Source organism: Hylaeus volcanicus, chromosome 2 (genome assembly GCF_026283585.1).
Source record: "Hylaeus volcanicus isolate JK05 chromosome 2, UHH_iyHylVolc1.0_haploid, whole genome shotgun sequence".
Classification (NCBI taxonomy): Eukaryota; Metazoa; Arthropoda; class Insecta; order Hymenoptera; family Colletidae; genus Hylaeus; species Hylaeus volcanicus.
The window spans coordinates 21,659,619-21,680,972 of record NC_071977.1 but is presented as its reverse complement, the minus strand read 5'-3'; the positions used below and the strand labels follow the sequence as shown (position 1 = coordinate 21,680,972).

Here is a 21,354-nt window from a genome sequence, read left to right as displayed (position 1 = left end):
GTACGTTGCAAATGCTATCGCTCTGAAGTATTTTTCTTTCGATCTAGTATAAATTAACGAAAATTAAATTACATAAATCATTATTAATCCCCAATTTAGACTCTTCGGGATACTGATAATCGAAGATAACGAGAAGGCCTGGTTCCCAGCAGCCGATTTGAAAGAGTTTCATGGAATCGTACCGCACGAAGTTACCCCTGCCGAGACATTATTATTCTGCATAAGAAGCGACGGATCCGAGGGACTCTGTTGTCCAACCGGTGGTCCCAGCGACGACGACGAGGATCTCACCTAGGAATGGTCATCGTCGCTCCCGTTGGGATAATATGTGTTTGAGTGGTTTACAGACCTAACAACAGCATTATTATTTTTCAGCGTTTCAAGTATTCAGACACACTTCTCATTGCGATTCAAAGTCGATTCTCAACACTTTTCGTTTTGCTTTCAAAGGATGCTGCAATGATATATCGTGTCAATTACCCTGAAAACGACGTTTATATAATTCGATATACAATTTCATCGTAGCATTGCCAAATTCTTTTCTTCTAAATTATTGTTTCCTTTTTAAAGCAACTAATTTGAAACACATTCACAGAGAGAAGATACTGGTTTCGAACGTAAACGATTGCTATTCGATTTTCAAACCTGATTTCCCGCTGTTTTACGAGTCTCTGAATCATTCGATGACGCGTACACATGTCAATATTAACTCGAGAAGCTCGAATTACGCGATTCCTGATGATGCGTGGGAAAACGAACGTGGACGATAGAGATAAATAGGAAATTGAAAGTTCTATCTACGCGAAGATGCAACGTTTTGTGTCTTTGAGTTAAACTTGCAGTTTCTTCGCTTGCGAAAATATATGCGGTACATCTCGAGCATTTAATGGTATTTAAAGAAATTTTATATTATTAGAATATGAAACTTTTGAAATGCTATAAAAGCAGACAAAATGAACGGTGATCGAGAAACATAAATATCAACGTAGAAATTGGGAAATGTAAAAACATTTGAGTTTCAGTTATTTCAACAAAGATCAGAAAGCTCATCATAAATTATAAACGCTCTAAACGCTAGTAACGTTAACATTTATAGCGATTAATGCTCTAGATATTGAACCGTAGTCATAAATACCATTCACGAGATGTATCATATATGTACTAATTATTTAACACGCGACACGTCATCTCATTTGCAATACGTATTCGTTAAAGGCAAGTGAAAACCTTGCGACAGATCGCAGATCATTAAAAAAGAAAAAATAATAAAAGAAAATAGGATAATGTTAAGATTAGAAACGAGACACTTTTACCGCTTAGCGATCGCAGATAATGTGAGATGTAAGATTAGAGTAGGAGCCGTCCAATGGCCGTGAAAAGGATGTTTCGAAATCGTTACATTTATGTTCAATTTAGTAAGATCATACTCACAGTGGCGCGTTGTACGTGGGTCCCAAGATGATATGCAAATTAGGGGCACCATAAATCTAATTTTATTAGAAATAGCAAACAAAGACAAATTGGTTAAGTAATATTTACAGGAAATTTAGTGCCATTCTTTTTAGTAACGTATCAATTTTATTGAATACGAAACTCTTTTATGTTCTCTTCAGATATTTCAATATATATTTTCTTTCTTCTTCGTACACCTGTGAAAGGATACAGAGGTGTTTCGTGAGATTAAACAAAATGAATATAAATCTACGTAAATAAAATTAGTGTTTAAAATTGTCTACATACAGAGTATCGTAGCTCATGTCTAACAAGTGACTTTTACTTCAAAATTGCTAACAAATTAAATTCTTAAGTAAAATTCACTTAAACACCACAATACTCGATACTCAGATAGTTTCATACAGTAATTCATTTACTGTTAGAAACCAGTAAGTGAGGTAAGAGATGAGAATAACAGGCTGATAATAATGGGATGCAGCTTTTAAGGTGAAAACACTATAAAGGTTTATTGTAGTTATAATAGTGCAACGTGATATGGCGATTACACACAAGAGCTTGATAGAACAAGTGAAGACGGAAGAAACAAATGACACACAGATAATGCTTACTGTATGCATTGATACTCTCTCGCATTTACATAACATTGAATTAATTTTTGCTTAATCTAATAAAACATCTTCGTATGTTTGCTCGTAGTACTGCAGACAAACAAAAGGAAAACATGTATTGAAACGTCTAAAGAGTATCTCTAAATCGTCATAACGTTATTTAAAAAAAAGACATTTTTCATTCAAACTGCCATTGAACAAGAAAATCTATTTTTCGTATATTGCATATAAATAACAGTAATAAATGTTTGCAGCATTGATTTTTGGGATCCCTTTGCTTAGGACCCTAGATGACTGGTTTTGTCTACGGAATAACACGCCACTGGAAAAGAAAGAATTCTCCTTTAACGAACGATTTCTCTGTTTGCTTGAATTCGCAATTATTCGAATTAGTATTATACAAATTGCGTGAGAATTTTTTAACGATCATACACCGACACGAGTAAAAATAATGCGATCGAGAATCATATCAAGATCCCTTTTCAAGGAGCGATCACGTGTGATGTATTTTAGTATTTAGCGACCCCTGATACTTCAAAGGTCATCTGTTTTTCTAGAGATACCGATTACTTCGTCGAGAAACCTTCACATATCTCACTTGTCGAATTTGTAGCCTTTCTTTCCAATCGACGATACGTTTGTCCTTTTCGGAGAGAAAAGCAGAACGCTCGATGGACAGGTAGCTTAATCGTGTCGAAAGTAATTGACGATCGAAGAAGGGAGACGAGGCGAACGCATATCAAAAGAAACGATATATCAAACGCGTGAAATTTATTTGCAAATTTTAACGCGACGCTCGTGGACGAGCATTCTAATCTATAAGGACAATAAACAAATTTCTTAAGACTCGCGGAGTGAAGGGAACGTGTAACGCGACAATAATGCGATTCAATTCATTGGGATTAATTGACGATGGGAATATACGACAATAAGATCGAAAAAAAAAAAAAACGTTTGCACTGCACTTCTTGCACATACATTCACAGAGGCCTATGAGAATCGAGAGCGTCGAATCGAAGGAATAGAGCAATTTCGTTCTGATATTTTCGTACGTTCGAGTGTACAATAATATATACATATATTTTATACGTTATGTTGTAATTTACGTTTTTTAATGACGGTATATTTGTAATCGCGCATGTAAGATAGGATATTTTTTAGATAAACATTGCACGATGAATCGTGGAAAAAAAAAATGATAAAAAATGTGAAACCATTTAACGTGTCTGTTATTAAAAAGAAGAGTATCAACGAAGCGTGACAAAAAATTCTTAACGCTTGTCGTTAAAAAAGAAATAAATTGGCGCAGTATGGGGAAGGGTAAACTGCATCTATTCCTTCGATGAAAGAAACGTTTAATAGCGGAGACTAGAGCAGTAGCGAAGATGCGCTCAGATCACGTCTATTTGTACTTCGGATCTCACTATTTTATATGCGCGCTTTTGGGTATGGGTCTTAACTCTTTCTAACGAATTGTTGATCACGTATCTCTCATAATTCCGAAAGGATTCTAACCAAAGCTTGGACGAGATGGTATCGTAGAACTCGCACTTTAATAATCAATAATAGGTGTCCTATCGGTTTCCACTAAGAACGAGAGATTTAGCCCCGTTTTTTCGATCGACTTATAGACACGCACATTCTTTTTGGTACAAGACACACATTCACATAGGCCGTTTCTTTATTTAACAAGAAGGTGCTAAACTATAATAACTTAAGGGTGATTTAATACGAAATTATAATACTATATAAATATATATATATACACACAATCGTTAATAATAATAATTGTTAAGAACCCTTTATTGAGTCGAATAACGGCCCCGACAATAATTATGTTGCTCCTAATCGATTAGTGATTTACTTATACTCGCATATTATGATTATTCGTATAAAGTAGACGAGCTGTAAATAATTGTTGAAGTGTCTTTTAAACCGAAAAATGACAATAACTGCGAGTCGAGAACCTGCCGCGTGAAACATGAAGAATATCCTTTACGATGAATAGTACAAATGTTTCTTTCACGACGATATGTATGTACGTTTCGTAAGCGTCTAGTACGACGCACGCCTAGTCTCCAATTTACACGGATTCCAAAGTAACTAATTTTCTATATTCAAATTGTTAAAAACGGAAATATATGCTGTGCACGTATTTGTATAATTATTTTTTAGTACCGATCATGTGTTACTAGCATGAAACGTAAAAAGGAAATTAAGAGAGTAAAACATAATTAATAGTTAGTTACTAATGAACGACTATGACTCTTCCAGCATTTTTGCAATTCGATTGAATCTTTACATTTTCAAATAAAAAAAAGGGAAAATAGATGGCCATATCTATGTATACAAACTAAAATAAAAATTACAAAAAAGTATAGCATTATATATTTGCTATTTCGTGATATTTTATTGTATTTCATCACTTTATTTTACGTTGAAATAATGAAGTTGATTAAATAACTTCGCGAGGAATTTCTGTGCTGTGAAATTTTCCGTGTAAATCGTAGGATAGGTGTACGCAAATGTCAGACAATAATCCGCTCTAATGGATTTTGATTTTTCATACCGATATCGAGAGCTCGAGCCTTTGAAAGGCTGCGTTGGTAAATACAGTGTGCTAAAGTTGTTTAATCGTTAATCTGTATTTATTCGTGTCTTCCTCGATATCTCAACGATCAATTACATGGAACCCTTTAGTGTCATCGATTGGCCTAATTTAGGGTTTTTCAAACTCTGTGTTAAAGTAAGATTAAATTCGTCTTTCTTAAATTTTGACAACTTTCGTTTAATTTAGGGGGGTATCCTGAATTAGGAGGTCTAAAAAAATCGGTTTTTCGTGAATTTTTTTAGGCTGGAAAGAAATAATTAATTTTATCAAACTTTTTATCCTATTTTCATACATATTTGAGTAGTCTGTACAAACTTTTTCAACAAGAAATATTGTAATTGAGTCGATTGCGACGCACATTTGTAGAGCACCTCACAATTAAAACCTCCTTTTAGTAAAAAACTAAAAGTAATTTTGGTTTGACACAAAAAAAAAACCAAAAGAAATTTTCATTTTCATACATTTTTCTTCTATGCGAACTAAGAAAAACCCGCAAAAATGGTGAAATGGGAAATTACTGCAAGCTTGAAAAAAAAAACGAGTTCTTTGGGTGAAAAACATCACGTTAACTTGATAAAAAAGTTGTTTAAAATTCTTTTTGTACGAATTTTTTTAGTTCACATAGGAGAGACATGTATGAAAATGAAAATTTCTTTTGGTTTTTTTTGTGCCAAACCAAAATTACGACCTGCATCTTTCCCGCCGATACGAGGTTTTAATTGTGAGGTGTTCTACAAATGTGCGTCACAGTCGACTCAATTTCAATATTTCTTGTTGAAAAAATTTCTACAGACTACTCAAATATGTATGAAAATGGGATAAAAAGTTCGATAGAATTAATTATTTCTTTCCACCCTAAAAAAATTCACGAAAAACCGCTTTCTTTAAACCTTCTAATTCAGGATACCCCCTTAAATAGTTTCATACTTTAAACTTTTTCTACGTTTACTAAAACAGTGCACGTAAATAAACATAAACAAAATTTAGTGAACTGACAAGGGCGTTCTTAGAAATTTATTTAATACAATTTACTGTATTCAAGATACTACATAATATTAGTTTCCTTAAATTGAATTCATAAAGAATTAATGAGGTTACAAAACTTCCGTAAATAGATAAAAATATTATGGCAAGTATTTTTATTTGTTTTTATTCCATTGAAAGCTTACACGGCCGAATTTGAGAAACCCTGGCCTAAATAGTGCAAATAAGTAAAGCGAACGACGCAAACGTTGAGTATAACGAACAATGCAGCCAAACGTGACGATAATTTAGAATTTTAACATCGTTTTGCTTTCTTTACCTCCATTTTCGAATAAAAACCGACAATAAGTCACTGCATCGCACTTTATACATATACCCGCACTTTGACTCGTGTGTAATTTAGAATTTGTTCGCGTCCGCACGAGGGTTCAGCCAGAGATGGGCAAAATTCTCATCTAGATACAAATTTCGAATAACAAATAAAAAAATAAACAACTTTCGATTTGTAGTTCGCTCGATAGAAAGTCCAATCTGAATTGGTAAAACGAAATTATGTTTCTCGATGAATAAAAAGCTTATCAGAGTAAAAATATTTGATCGAACAAAGGTTACCAATAAATCTCGGTAGGGCGTTTCTATCACTCGTTATTATCCGAATAAAATTTTACCCATCTCTGGTTTCAGCAGATGGTGTTACTTCTCGTCGATATCAGTAGAGCGAACGTACGGTGTCAATGAAATATATCAATATCATTAGAGTACTGTTAGGTGCTCGATCAACAATAAAACGGTAAACATCAACTTTTATAGTGGATTTCCTTAATTTTCGACGTTGTTGCTTCCGTTCGTTGTTTTCTTTTACACGATGTGTCCCGTATAAACTATTACAAGCTGTTTTTAACCGACTTCGAAAAGGAGGAGGTTACTCAATTCGACATGTATATATATATATTTTTTTTTTTATTTTTTTCTTCGAAACTATTGAAAATTTCGATGTTATTTTTCTTATAACTAAAGAATACAGAGGAGCTAATCTTTCATTGCGAAAGCAAACTTTTTGGAGAAAATGTTAAGGACCATAGGTGGTCCCATATTTTTTCTTCAATGTCAGTCAGTTTTATAAGAGCTATACGAATAATAAAAAAGAAATACCACCTTCAATTTAACAAAAATTTAGAATTCCTCCTTTTTCCTCTTAACAATCATCTGAAAAAATTACGTTGTATTTTGAAAGCTTGTAATAATTTATACCCAACGAACTGTGTAGACTAAAGCAAAACTTATCAAGTTCGATAAACATGTACGAAGTCGTGTGTCCATCCATACTTAAGATGCAATTAAATGTGAAATAAAAAGGTTGTGTATCCGAAGGGACACGAGAGTGTAGGCTGTAACATTAGTTTCCAAAGATGATTCGCGTTATTAACGAAATTTTATTAACAATACATCGTACCAGGTAGCCAAAACGTCGATGTAGCTTGCGCAATAAAACAAATAAGAAATTAAAATGAGTATATATACACTGATATTACGTATACGTAAAGCTGTAAATATATATATTGTTGTCAGTTGAATGTTAAAATAAATACCGTGCGTGAATACGGATTTGTTATTGCATTAATTTTATTATCCTCGTTGTCCTTGTTTCATTAGTCAAAATATTTGATTAACCCTATTTTATTAATTAAAATAAATACTACTCATAAAAACACTAATAAGCATAAAAATTACTCGATAGTATCGATACCTTCTAATAAATTGTAATTAAATAAAAGAAATTCAAATTTCCCGCGAGAAATTGGTGTCGCTACCTAGCGGTGAACAATCGAACTATTTTCGGAGTTTGATCAGCGCCTCTATCGGGAAAACGCTCAAGTTTGTCCTCGAATAGTTCCTTCTTTTACTGGAAGATGGCGCTACTTCCATGGTATTTACCATCACCGGTCGGTACGTTATCACCATGTCGGTAAATACCATGAAAATAACGCCATCTAGCAGTGATAGCTGCAATTATTCGACGACAAACTTGAGCGTTTTCCCGATAGAGGCGCTGATCAAACTCCGAAAATTAGTTCGGTTTCTTCGTCGCTAGATGGCTTTTTATTTGAGCGAAAATACCGGGAACTCGCAAGTGAAACTGTGATAATTTAAAAGTTTATAAAAGACTAGTAGAATTATAAGAGGAACAATAATTTATTATGCCAAAGAAGCTTGTAATTAAAATTTTTTTAAATGAATAGTTTTTTACAATATTGCTTTATTGAAATATTTATCAATAAATCAAAATATTAAAATAATTATAATTCAAGACGTTCAGACTTTAGCAAACACTGTTATAGTTTAAAAGTTTAAAAAAGAAGGATTTATTTTATAACTGTTTGTAGCATTTATTTTTAATACAATTCAATTGTCATGGTTGTCATGGTTATCAATAATCATCGAGAAATAGTAGTAAAGATAATACTAGTGATAGTTTGATTCAAGATTTCGCGTGGAAAGAAAAAAATTTTAAGCGTTACGTATACAATTTTTTGAGAATTAATAAAATAATTGCTATTGTATTTTAAAGTATATGTCGCTATTATAACTAGTTTAATGTAGATCGAGAGTTGAATGTCGATCATGTAGATCATTCACGCGTGTACAACTAATAAGAATCGCATTAGGAATGTCTCCAAATAAAGATACTATCACTCCTATACCATATAACACTCTTCTTTTCTATCTTTCGAGTCTCCCCAAAAGTATAATAATTTCAATAGTCAAAACGTTTTATATTTTCTTTGAATATCAGATCTGTTCTCATATCTACTTGGTCTCACTTGGTCTCTACGTCTCTTCTACTTATCTTTTGACGTGATAAGACGCATGCGCCAATAGTGCTGATACCAGCAGATACAAGTGGATACAAGGTGATAATTTGAGATCGGTTCATCTGTCACTTTCGACTGTACAGCCCTAACATATCATATTTTCAACTTAAAACGTGACATTGAAAAATGATGTCTGAAAGAGATTATGCACCGCTCAGTGCTGCTTGTGTACGATCCCTTAATGATAAACTTTACGAAAAACGGAAGGCAGCTGCTCTAGAAATAGAAAAGTAAGGTTATATGTATTGTTTACTGATTTTTTTCTCACTGTTAACTGTATCGTATTCGCTATTTATTCTTGTACATGTTGTTCTAGGATGGTAAAGGAGTTTGCTGCACACAATAATACTGTACAAATTAAACGACTCTTAAAAGTGCTGGGTCAAGATTTAGCCACTTCGCAAAATCCACATACACGAAAGGGTGGTTTAATTGGCCTGGCGGCAATAGCAGTAGGCCTGGGAAAAGACACTGGTCAATATATAGAAGATCTGATTCACCCTATTCTAGCATGTTTCAGTGATTCTGATTTACATGTAAGATACTATGCTTGTGAGAGTTTGTATAACGTGGTAAAAGTAGCAAGGGGTGCTGTATTGCCACAATTTACAGATATTTTTGCAGCACTCAGTAAATTAGCATGCGATTCAGAACAAAGCGTAAAAAATGCTACAGAGTTACTTGATAGACTTATGAAGGTAATTAATATTTATGGAACACAAAAAAATGTATAACGAAGGTATTTCTTTGAAGTATAATTTCAGGATATTGTAACAGAGAGTGGCCTGTTTGATTTAGTTGGATTTATGCCACTATTACGAGATCGTATTTATACCAAAAATTCATTTGGTAGGCAATTTGTAATTGCTTGGGTATCGGTCTTAGATGCTGTCCCTAACATGGATTTTATCATATTTTTACCTGAAATTCTTGATGGCTTATTTAGAATATTAGAAGATCCAACACCAGAAATTAAGAAAGTAACAGATACAGTTCTTGGTGAATTTTTACGTAGCATAAAGTCCAATCCTGGAAGAGTAGATTTTCCTGGAATGATAAATATTTTAATTACGCATGCACAAAGTACAGATGAATTATTACAATTAACAGCAATTACATGGATCAAGGAATTTGTGCAATTATCAGGGCCCCTTATGCTTCCTTATATGTCTGGCATTCTTATAGCAGTTTTACCCTGTTTAGCATATGATGGAGATACTAGGAAAAGTATTAAGGAAACTGCAACACAAGTAAATATAAACTTAATGAAATTAATAACTATGGAGAATACACAACATGTAAATAATGTTTCTGAAAACACTGCACAAGTTCTACAAGGTACATTGCTCAAAATGTCCACAGAATGTGATAGTTTATTTAAAAGAAATAGTAATATTAAACCGTTTTTCTCAGATACTAGTCAAAACTGCTCCTTGGCCGAAAGCGTAGATTTATCTAGCGTCGTCGAAGTGCTAACAAAGCACTTAATGTATATGTCAGTACAAACCAAAGTTGCTGTTCTGAAATGGATTCATCATTTATTCACAAACATACCACATAAAATGTTTAACCATATTGAAAATTTGTTCCCAATTTTGATGAAGTCTTTGAGTGATACTTCCGACGAAGTTGTTCAGCAAACGTTAGTTGTAATGGCTGAAATAATTAGTTCAAAATCTCCCGAGGCAGCTACTAAAGACTCAAACGCGGAAATGCAAAACAAGTACTTCACAAAATTTATTGTGAATTTATTAAGACTTTTTTCGACAGACAGGCATTTGCTAAAAGAAAGGGGCGCTTTTATTATCAGAGAATTGTGCGTGTTGTTAAGTGCCGAGGATATTTATAAAACATTAGCGAAAATATTAATGGATGAACCAAATTTAAATTTCGCGTGTACAATGATACAGACATTAAATGTTATATTGTTAACGAGTTCGGAACTTTTTGATTTACGAAACAAACTTAAAGATTTAGATTCTTTGGTAAGTAGTTTTACATTTTTTGTACATTCGATACGATTTTGATTTGTGTATCATTGCAGGAAAGCTGCGAATTATTTAAATGTTTATATATATCCTGGTGTCATAATCCTGTTGCAACTGTAGCATTGTGTTTTCTATCACAACATTATGGCCATGCTTGTAATATTATTAGATCATTGTATCCTTTACTGTAATGTAATTTCCTATTTCTTTTTTTTATTTTAACGTCAATTTACTATATTTTTAACATTACTTAACCTAAAATAAATACAGTGAAAATATCGAAGTTACTGTAGAGTTCCTCACAGAAATAGACAAATTGGTGCAGTTAATCGAGTCACCAATATTTACTTGTAAGTAGAAAAAATTAATTACTGTTAATACGCGTATTTACACACAATGTGTTTCAGATTTAAGATTACAGCTCCTTCAAAGAGAAGAAAACGATGCCTTAGTCTACGCCTTGTATGGTCTTCTTATGATTCTTCCTCAAAGCGAGGCATATGCAACTTTGCAAAAACGTTTAGCAGCTATTCCTCCAACCTCGATATCAAAAGCTCCGCCCAATTTAAAACCGTTCAAGGATACATTTGATTTTCCCGAATTGTTGAAACATTTTCACACTATCCAAGAACAACATAAGGAGCAGAAACGTAAACAAAGATTAACAAATTTGATAGAGAAAAATACAAATCACACGGATATGTAAATAATCATTTTTATAAACTTAAACTTTAGATGATTATATATAATAATTTATATAAAGGTAAACTGGTGTATGTACAGATCCGTAATTTTTTTACTATGTTTTTACTGTAAACATATTTATATGAACAAAGATTGTGATTTACCATTTTTTCTATCACAAAATTATGTATGATTTTCATACAAAATAATTTATTTTTCATTATATGAAGAAAATTGTGAATATTATTGAACGTTGTTAACTATCTTAATCAAATTAACTAATATACAATATACATTTACCAACATTGTATATATATTACAAATACAGAGAAACAACTTACGCGCATAAAATATATCGCTATTTACAATACATAAATATTTATAAGACATTTTTTACCTATCCCGAAAAAAATGAATCACGCTTCTTCTATCTTATAAATTGTCTAAATAAATATTGTCACTTAAAAAAAAAGTGTCACGAAGGAAATACTAATTGTAGGTAATGCTAAAAATAATAGATAATGTTACGAAAGATATGATTGCAATGTTTAGAAGGAAATCTTCCGTTTAAAACTTTAAAGTACACTCTACGTTATTCGCGTTCATCAGTTTTCTTTTACTATAAACGTTGTCAGTCTTCCTCTCATAAATATAAAAAAAAAATAAATTAGAAGATAAATTGCTAAAGGGACGTGTACTCGGAATCGTCTGTATCCTCTAAATCATCAAGCGTTGACAAACGATCAAGCTGATCTATAAGTCGTCCATTTTTATATAAAATCATTGCAATGCCTTCTTGCGCAACGCAAATATTTTTCCATGCTTTTGTACTTTCTTGAGCAGGTAAATTAGTTTTTTCAATAGTTTTTAATTTACCCGGTAGCCTGTCTATTAAATGTAAAAAGTTCTCGTATCGTTCTTTACTTTCGTGCGATAAGCGATATGAATATGTTTCTAATATACGTTCGTAATTGTCTACATCTTTATCCAAAATTTGAGTTTGTAGGAAGACGGTTTGCGCCATTTTGTACCAGTCAGCAACACATTCAGAATGATTTATCATTGAAGGTGTGCAAAACGTTTCAAGGAGATCCTTTATTCTCTGACTTGTTTCTGTAACCTGGTCAAATTAAACAATATTTTTTATTGCATTGAGCTATTCTCACACGTGCATGTTATATACGTTGCGCTCAAAATACCTTTATTCGCTCTAGAACATGAAATTGCTCATCATTATACGTGAGGCTGCGTGTGGCTCTGTCTCTTAATAGATGTTGCCAACCATCCCGTAAACGATCGACCAAAGTTGTTGCTTTTTGAGTTGCTTTATTGGCCCATGGGCACCATAATCCTTGAATAATATTATCCCATTCGGCGCGTAAACTACCTTCTTTTACATACCTGTATTTAAAATGACGATTTTAAGAATGAAGGAATCATTGTTCAATGATTTATATATAAGTAGATGATGTGAATTTTTACCTCTGGTGAAGCTGTATTACTGCAGGGGATAGTTCAGTTAGAAGTTCTTTACTCTTCGTATCTAGTTCCTTTTTCCAATTTTTTATTTCTAAACTATTTTGATGATTTAACTTTCTAGAAATTTGTTGAGCAAGATTTTCACTTCTTTCTACTGCTATTACTGTATCTTCTACAGCTTTTGTGAACTCTTTGGAATGCTGGCATTTCTCTAACAATCTTGTAAGTTCCGTTGAAACAAGTCCACTGAAAGCTTCTATCGCATCTCGCGATAACTTACTACACAATACCAGTTTGTCAATTCTTCTTTTATACACATATCCAACAGAACAAGCCACTTTTGCTTGACTTGCATCATTTTCTACGGACACCAAATTTGCAAACACTGGAAATTTAGGTAATTCTGCATCCACTGGCAAAATGACATTATTATTTTCCTTGGAAAATAACATCAATGGTTTGTCTTGAGATGTATTAGGGTAACCTTTCCCAGGAGTAGATTCTTCGATAATGTTTGTCAAAAATGTATCACCACAAAGAAGTATCTGGGCATCTGGAGCAATGCCAGTTTGATTTTGAATATGTACTTGAAGTGCCATCAATTTTTCTTCAGGATGCAAGAAAACTTTGATTACACTTCCTTTATGTACATTGAAGATATGTACACGTTTCCTGGAAAGAATGTCTGTAACCTCTGCAAAAAATTTTTCAAAGCTCCATATTTTCTGAGGATCCACTTCTATTAAACCAGCTAATAATGGAGTAACAATTTCTTTTAAACCAACACTCAATTGACAGTTTTGTGGTAATTCTCTGCTCCAATCAATTGGTCCATTATCTGAAGTTTGTACACCTGATATAACACCAGAGGCTTTGTTTGTAGTAATATAAAACATTGTCCTTTTATTCCTACGTCCACCAAATGGTCTAAATGGTAAATTTCCAGTAGCTACATGATACAATGTGACACCTATAGACCACAAATCCACAGTTGCTCCAAACATTTTCCCAACTGGTTTACGTAAAACTGCCCGCTCATATATATCTGGGTGCAAATATTCTTCTGTACCATAAAGAGATACAAATTGTTGATCTTCTTGTAATTCTCTGGCAGCGCCAAAGTCGGTAAGCTTATAAATTGTAGTGCCATCATCAGCAATAAATTTCATTATGTTACCTATAAGAATATTTATAATACGAAATACAGTAAGTATTTGGAGAATTCTACTTATGTAGTATTCGATTTACATACAAAGTTTTAGGATCAAGGACTTGGCAATTTAAGAAATAATACATTTATGTTAGTAAGTTAGGTATTCTCGTACCTGGCTTTAAGTCTCTATGTATTAAATTATTATCACGTAAATGTTTCATTCCAGCAGTTACATGTTCCAAGACTAACAAGAACTCGCTTTCTGCCAGTCCGTAAGTATTTTCTGGATCGTCTAGAATACTGAAAAGGCTGCCCCCCGTGGAAAGTTCCATAACAATAACAGTTCCTCGACCATCCTGCTCCTCCTCGATGGCCAACAATTGAACAATATTTTCATGATTTACTTTCTTAAGGACTTCAAATTCTCGCATTTGTACGTCATGTGGGCGCATGTGACTCAGCTGATTGAATGTCTTAACCGCGACAGGTTCCCCATTACTTTTATTTACACCTTGAAAAACGGCACCAGTCGCACCTTTGCCAAGAACACTAGTCGTACACCAAACAAAATTTGCGGAGCCACGTAAAAAAGACATTTTGCACTGCTTCACAGTCCATACAAGATTCGTGTTATTGAAACTTTGACAAACGATACAACCTTCTTGACAAGTTTCAAAGATTTCCTGTTCGCAATAAGTTGCATGTTTTGCACATCTTTAAACTTTCTACTATTTACAATTATTCGAAATCAATTCATAACCGTTACATAAAAATGTATGCGAATAATTAATTCACCGTTCTCAACAGCACTATTTATCGCACACTTGTCAGTATACAGGAAAACTTTCGAATAAACTATAGTTTATAATTCTACGCAGGAACGTATCTTGAAGTTCCTTTACCTTTTTCTGTGTAATGTCACGGTTGAAAAAGTAAATGGATAAAGGAGATAACAAAACAAAATAATAATACACTGGATAAACTGTTGTTAAATATGAAAAGATCGACACTTTTTACTGGTACAGAGGTACACTGTACGAGTATTTAGTGGCATTTAGTACTTTAGGTTGTTACATTATATGTTATTAATTATATTTGCACAAATATAGAAATAAATAGATGAAAGAAGAATTTCTTAATTTTTGAGACGAGTTAATTAGCTAAAAATAGGCTTCCTTCATAAACTTTTAAACTATCACAGTTTTTCTTGTGAGTTCCCGGTATTTTTGCTGAAATGAATAGCCATCTAGCGGCAAATAAATAAATTGATTGATTGATTTGATTTGATTTGATTTGATTTCCTTTATTTGAATCATAGTCCTGTCGGAATACACTTTTTTTGGTTAATTCATCAATTCATCAGTCTTACACATATGTGTTTTTTCCATATAACATTTACATTCTTTCACACATCTGTTGGGGCCCGCTGACCCCTGTATAGCTCGGGTACCTCAGAGTACAATCAAACACCGCTACAGCCCCTGAGGGTACGACACCAATTTCCCTCGTAAAATTTGAATTTACTTTATTTCATTAAATTAAAGTTCATTAGAAGCATTTTTAGATACTATTAAGTAGTTCGTATGCTCAATAACTCTTCCGTACATTGATTAAAGATATTTTTAACAATTTAGCCAGCGTAAACTTTGTTAAAATTAATACTGGTCGCCTCTCTTTTATCATTGAATAGTTGGTTCGTTTTTATTTAAATATAACAAAAATGTTTTATCTATAAATTTGGAAAGCACAAATGAAAATTTAGAAATCACTGATTAATATAATATTAGACATGTATAAGAGCTTCGGTTTCTTGTTTATACGATAAGAAGTTAAAATCCTTTTCACCTATCTACTTCCGCCTTATGTTTGACGAGATACTAAAGAATTCTCTGAACTTTTATACAAACATACCAATGATAACCCGTAGTAAGTTACTCGATGACACAGGGTCACTGTAGAGAAGATACCAGACATTGAATCATCGCAGTGTTATCGACGCTAAAAGTGTACCAATCGAAAATCGAAACCACATTTTTATTGCAGTTTTATTAAGATATCATTAAGTTTCCAGAACTATCACTGGAAAGTTTACTACCAACGATAAATTCTATCGGAGCCAAATTACGATTGGATTCATTTTTTATATTGGAAATTATCTACAATGAAATCTCATCGATTTGAACCTCCCAATTTATAAATACGTGTCACGTATGAGAAACAAGTATAATAATCTACCTGTAGAGCACTGTTTACGAGAGATGCTATTTAAAATTCATGTACGAAGAATTTCGTATTGTTTTTTTCTTCGTTTGGACAAACTCTAATCTGTTTTCCTTCACCTCGCTGATTGATTCTCCTTTAACGAATGACATCTCTGTTTGCTTGAAATACAATGAAATTTCATCGATTTAAATCTCCCAATTTATAAATACGTGTCACGTATGAGAAACAAGTATAACACTAGTTTACAAAATAAAAAAAAAATGTACATTCAATGCCACAATTCTTTTCTTATGTATTTTGGCCTACTAGTCTCGAAAATCGCAAAAAAAAATTTTTCTATGGACAGGTTTTTTTTATATGAATTTTTGAATTTTTTTCTGACATGCGTTCACACTTTAGGCCATATCTCGAGTTGGAAACGTCCGATTGGGTCGCGCAAGACGTCATTTTAAAGATAATCGAATTTCCAACAATTGCTTTCTACATTATTTTCCAATCGGTTCAATAGTTTAAGTGTTACGAGCCAATATATATGAGAAACTTTGATTTTTTCGGCTTAAATAGAACACGAATATTTCTTCCATCGCCATGGAAAAATAGAAATTGTCAAATTATGTCCAGTTTCTTATTGTTTACGTATAGATCGCGCTTTGACAATAGTTTACGAAAGATACTATTTAAAGTTCATGTACGGAGAATTTCTTATTGTTTTTTTCCTCCTTTGGACAAATTCTAATCTGTTCTTCGTACGTGGATGCTTCAAAGGTCGATCACGCGAAATAGGAGAAAAATTGTTTGGCGCGCATTACGTTCTAATCTGTATCAGTGAAACGCGTTTACCCTTCTCCTGACAGATTCAGAGGGTTAATAAGAGGCACGGAACGAATATCGTGCTTTCAGTCGACGCGCAGCGTACAGCAACGCGTATATCGGCTGGTTCTTAAACATTCACAACGTTCTTGTTGCACAGGAAACGATATTCAACGTTTAATCGGCAGTTGAAGCGATCATACGAACAGTTACGCTAAGCATGTCCGCGCGTCAAGTTCTTCTGAAATAAATCGCCGGTTACAGTGTGAATTAACCATGGATAGACCGGTGTTTTTGGTGCTGCTTGTTTGTTCAGTGGCGCTTTTTCATTCCTATGGAACCAGTGCGACTGTTAATCGGTAAATGACATCTGTGCTTAATTAAACATCGATATGGGTCGACTCGGAGATGGATAGAATTTTTATTCAAATAATTGAGAATTCGATTTTTCATTCTCTTATTATTCACTTTTGTACAAATAATTTCCCCTTTTTTTTTCTTTTACCCCTTGCAATTTGGCAATTTTTCGAGATCCGTAGTATACAACTGTTTATCGAAAAGCATCCCAACTTGAGCCCGAAACGTTTCGTAAACAGACTCGAAGCAATGCTTGTAATAGACAATATTTTGATTTCAAATTGAATCAACTGTTTACTGTTGAAATGTACACGTAATATGGTTGAATATTAACGTAAACACTTGATTTAATCATTTGTAAACGCGATAAATATTATCTTGTAATAAAATTTATTTTTAGACCAAACAATAAACAAAAATAATGTTCATTTATACGTTGACGTTTCGGTTAATAACGCACAGTTCTTCGTGTGTATACAACACATACAAAAATTTTTGTTGGAATTCCAGTAGCATGCAAATTACGTAATTAAAGTAATAAAAAGGAGAATAGAACTAGTAATGAAAAGATAGAGATAAAAACTTTGCATTCGTATCTGATATTTATTTACAGCCAGAGTATCTTCCTAATACAGAACTTTCTTTCTGATAAGGATTGACGAGGAACAAACATTGTAATATAAATGTTAGCTCTCGATAAAAAAACTTAGTAAACGAAAATATTGTTCCAGGAAGCCCAACTAAAACCTCTCGTTACACTTTATGAATGACCGACAGATAGGAACAAAGAACTCCAATTTATTAAGTAACTTTATTGAATGAAAATGTTGTTCGCGAATTATAAAATGAGTACACAACGCACACTGTGATATTTCGTTGATACGCATATCACAGGAGGCAGTTGAACGTTCGTAATAGCTTTCATTTATTATGTGGCTTCGAATGGAATATGGAGTCGATTATTTAAAAAGAGAATCAAAAGTAGTTGGTCTTTATACGACCAGATCCACACGTGGAGTATCTTTGTTCTTGAAGATAAATGATTAAGAGCAGGAGCATTATGTAGAAGACTACGAGTTTTAACTGACAAAAAGGCATTAGCACTTCGTTGACGACACCTTATTTTAATCAGAGCTGGATAAAATTTTATTCGAATAATACAGATCACGAATACAACCATTGAATAGTTAATAGAACCATGGTGGAATATTTATTTGTATAATTCAAACCGTGATGTTTGTAGTATTAGTGACAAATAAAAAGATGATTATTTTTTATTTGATATTGTAAATTTTTATCTAGGTCTGCATTAAGAGTTTGCAGCTTGTATACAGTAAAAGATTTAAATAAAATAATTAATGACGCAAATATTCGGTGGTAGTTCAAATTGTAACATTTCACAACAAAATATTGAACATTTGTTTACTACAACCTCATCATATTCAAGATAATAAAATATGACATGTCTTTTTACCGTATAATATAAACTTGTAGCATGAATGTTAAAGTTTAACGTTCATTTTCTAAGCTAAGAAGAAAGTGATTGAAAGTGCTTAATATTTCATTTACAATGACGATATGAAATTTCTCTGTTTAAATAACCAGTTATGACTTGCATTATTAAAAGATGTAGTACTATGTTAACATTAACGACGATAATTGAACGGTGTTGTGTATTAAAACGGCCTTATTCGTTGAACCTCACCCTTTCACACTGTTTTAATAAAATACAATTTTTATGCTTACGTTTTATTAAAAATCAATATGAGTTGCTTCTTTAATTTGATGATTTCTAAATAATCCAAACCAATACGGATAATTCTTACGATAGATAGAACAATATTTTATTACAAAGAAAGAAAGAACATATTATAATAAATAAACAAAATTCGTTTCTCTATTCTAGCATAACTCATTTCTACCTATAACTCATATATTAAGTTAAATTTCTCTGCTTTTATCCATCATAGTTATTATTTATCTTATTATCGATTGAAATTTTATTTTCGGTTTTATAAAAATTTAATAAATTCGTGAAATAAATGAATTAATTAAAACTAGCGCAACTGACATGCGATTTTTAATATCATGACGATCGAATTGTTATCGTCGATCTGTTTTGACTTGAAATTGTTTACAGGGGTTACGTGTTTACGGCGCCAAAGCGGCTTTTAGCCGGCGAAACCGAAAGCGGATGCGTGTCTCTGCACAATTTGGAACCACCAGCGCACATTCTCCTCGAGTTGTTGTCTCCGTCATCGGTACAGGAAGAGGAAGTATTGGCTAGCACCAGCTCTGTCATAAAGACAGGTAAACGCCGCGCTATTACGCATACGCTGCAAAAAAGATTATCCTAAATAGGGTCATCGACTTCATTGAGGCGTATAACTACCCTGACCGACCCTCAAGCAAGCCAATCTTCAGGAATTATTCACATGGATATTATGTAACGTAGTCGGATCAAATTTGAATACACGAATGTTTACACTTTTAAATATATTATGTAAATTTTATATTGAAAAATATTAGAGAATCACGTTGTATCGTCCTGCTCAATGTGGATTCTCAGAGTATGTTTATATGAATGACAGCCATTGCATCAACTATTGAGTACATTAAAATATTGAATAAATCTCACGCTGTATTTAACAAATGTATGATAAATAAACAAAAGAAGAATATTTTTCGAAAATTTGAAATCGATTGAATTAGTTGTTTCTGGGATTATGTAGTGTACATTAAAATATTGAATAAATCTCACGCTGTATTTAACAAATGTGTGATAAATAAACAAAAGAAGAATATTTTTTGAAAATTTGAAATCAATTGAATCAGTTGTTTCTGAGATTATGTAGTGTACATTAAAATATTGAATAAATCTCACGCTATGTTTAACAAATGCGTGATAAATAAACAAAAGAAGAATATTTTTTGAAAATTTGAAATCAATTGAATCAGTTGTTTCTGAGATTATGTAGTGGTTGATTTGAAAATGAGCTGTTTTGAGAAAACCCTGATGCGACGCCATTTTCCAATTGATCCAGATTTTACAATACACACTTCGAAGTGTTTATATTCGTGGATTCAAATTTAAACACTCTGAAGAACATAGTTTCCATGTTTCAAATTTCCTAAGTTTACGCGTTTTTGAACAGTCATTCTTCTACAGTCATTCGTTGCGACACTGAAAAAGATACTTCTTGACTAATTTTTTACTCAAATACTATTAATACTATCTCCTTCAAATATTGCCCACTGATTTATACATATTCCAAGAACAAATAGATTTATTTTCATTAGGCTCAAATTAGACTATCTAATTTTAAAATATACATGTTTCATATGAACGTTACTATGGCAGGTATAGAAAAACAACAGAATGTTGCAAAATTAATTTACAAATAAACGTGTGATTATTTTAATCACAGCGTGTCGTCCGCCGATTGCGAATAAGAATCCTGAAAGTAAACTGAGTCAGTTATCTGTTTGCGATTTTGTTGCGTTGTCACATCGAAAATAATGATTAGAGTGTTCTCGATACTAATAAATTTAAAGTAACTATATTGTTTACCAAAATCACCAAATATAATTCTTTTATCAAACTATCAATAATCGTACTAACGAAATAAATGAAAAATGTAGATAGGTCGGAGTCGAAATTAGGTGAATTCACATTGCATGTTATCGTTGAGTTCCGGATACATCATCGCTCCTAAATTCGATGAGAAAAATTATTAATGTTTTTATTAATATTTATATATAACGAAATTTAATTGTTATCACAACAGCTCTCTATCCTTCACGATTGAATCCAGACCTTTGGCCTCTTGTTATGTATATAACGAACGCATGTCCTTTCAGTCTTATTTCTTCGGTATCGCTCTGATAAGAAGTTCCCACCAATAATATGCATACAGGGCCGTGGTAATCCAGGGGCACGAGTCCCTGGACGCAATGTGATGTAGGCGCCCTTATAAGTAAAAAAAAGTTGAGTTATTTAACACTCTAACTATTATTTGTAAGCTAACATTTTTCCAAACAAATATACTTGAAATTTAATAATTCCAGTATCTAATTATTGTCGGTGTACAGGTATACTTAATGACTGAAGTTTAACGTAAACGTTTTG

The 21,354-nt window shown here is 32.8% G+C and overlaps 4 protein-coding genes across 4 annotated transcripts in view; 3 read left to right on the top strand and 1 right to left on the bottom strand.

Annotated features, from left to right (window-relative positions):
* LOC128885004 (sodium-dependent neutral amino acid transporter B(0)AT2) overlaps positions 1-7,263 on the top strand; it is a 22,563-nt gene extending 15,300 nt beyond the window's left edge. Inside the window, exon 10 of the mRNA XM_054138736.1 lies at positions 100-7,263. Within this exon, the coding sequence (XP_053994711.1) occupies positions 100-295 (196 nt within the window). The 3' untranslated portion in view covers positions 296-7,263. The remainder of the gene's footprint in view (positions 1-99) is intronic.
* A 956-nt stretch (positions 7,264-8,219) lies between these two features.
* LOC128872153 (protein VAC14 homolog) lies at positions 8,220-11,579 on the top strand. Its single transcript, XM_054114560.1, has 7 exons — positions 8,220-8,761; positions 8,848-9,229; positions 9,296-9,869; positions 9,945-10,516; positions 10,576-10,694; positions 10,790-10,869; positions 10,927-11,579. The coding sequence occupies exons 1-7, from the start codon at positions 8,658-8,660 to the stop codon at positions 11,223-11,225; spliced, it is 2,130 nt and encodes a 709-aa protein (XP_053970535.1). The 5' UTR covers positions 8,220-8,657; the 3' UTR covers positions 11,226-11,579.
* On the bottom strand, positions 11,495-14,866 carry LOC128872152 (serine/threonine-protein kinase TBK1). The gene is made up of 4 exons (XM_054114559.1): positions 14,008-14,866; positions 12,686-13,859; positions 12,403-12,604; positions 11,495-12,323 (listed from the first exon to the last, which is right to left on the bottom strand). Exons 1-4 carry the CDS (start codon positions 14,429-14,431, stop codon positions 11,886-11,888), a joined length of 2,238 nt encoding a protein of 745 aa, XP_053970534.1. The 5' UTR covers positions 14,432-14,866; the 3' UTR covers positions 11,495-11,885.
* Positions 14,867-16,948: 2,082 nt separating this feature from the next.
* Positions 16,949-21,354, top strand: part of LOC128872719 (murinoglobulin-1-like) — a 29,249-nt gene continuing 24,843 nt past the window's right edge. Inside the window, exons 1-2 of the mRNA XM_054115694.1 lie at positions 16,949-17,227; positions 19,366-19,535. Of these exons, the coding sequence (XP_053971669.1) occupies positions 17,145-17,227; positions 19,366-19,535 (253 nt within the window). The 5' untranslated portion in view covers positions 16,949-17,144. The remainder of the gene's footprint in view (positions 17,228-19,365; positions 19,536-21,354) is intronic.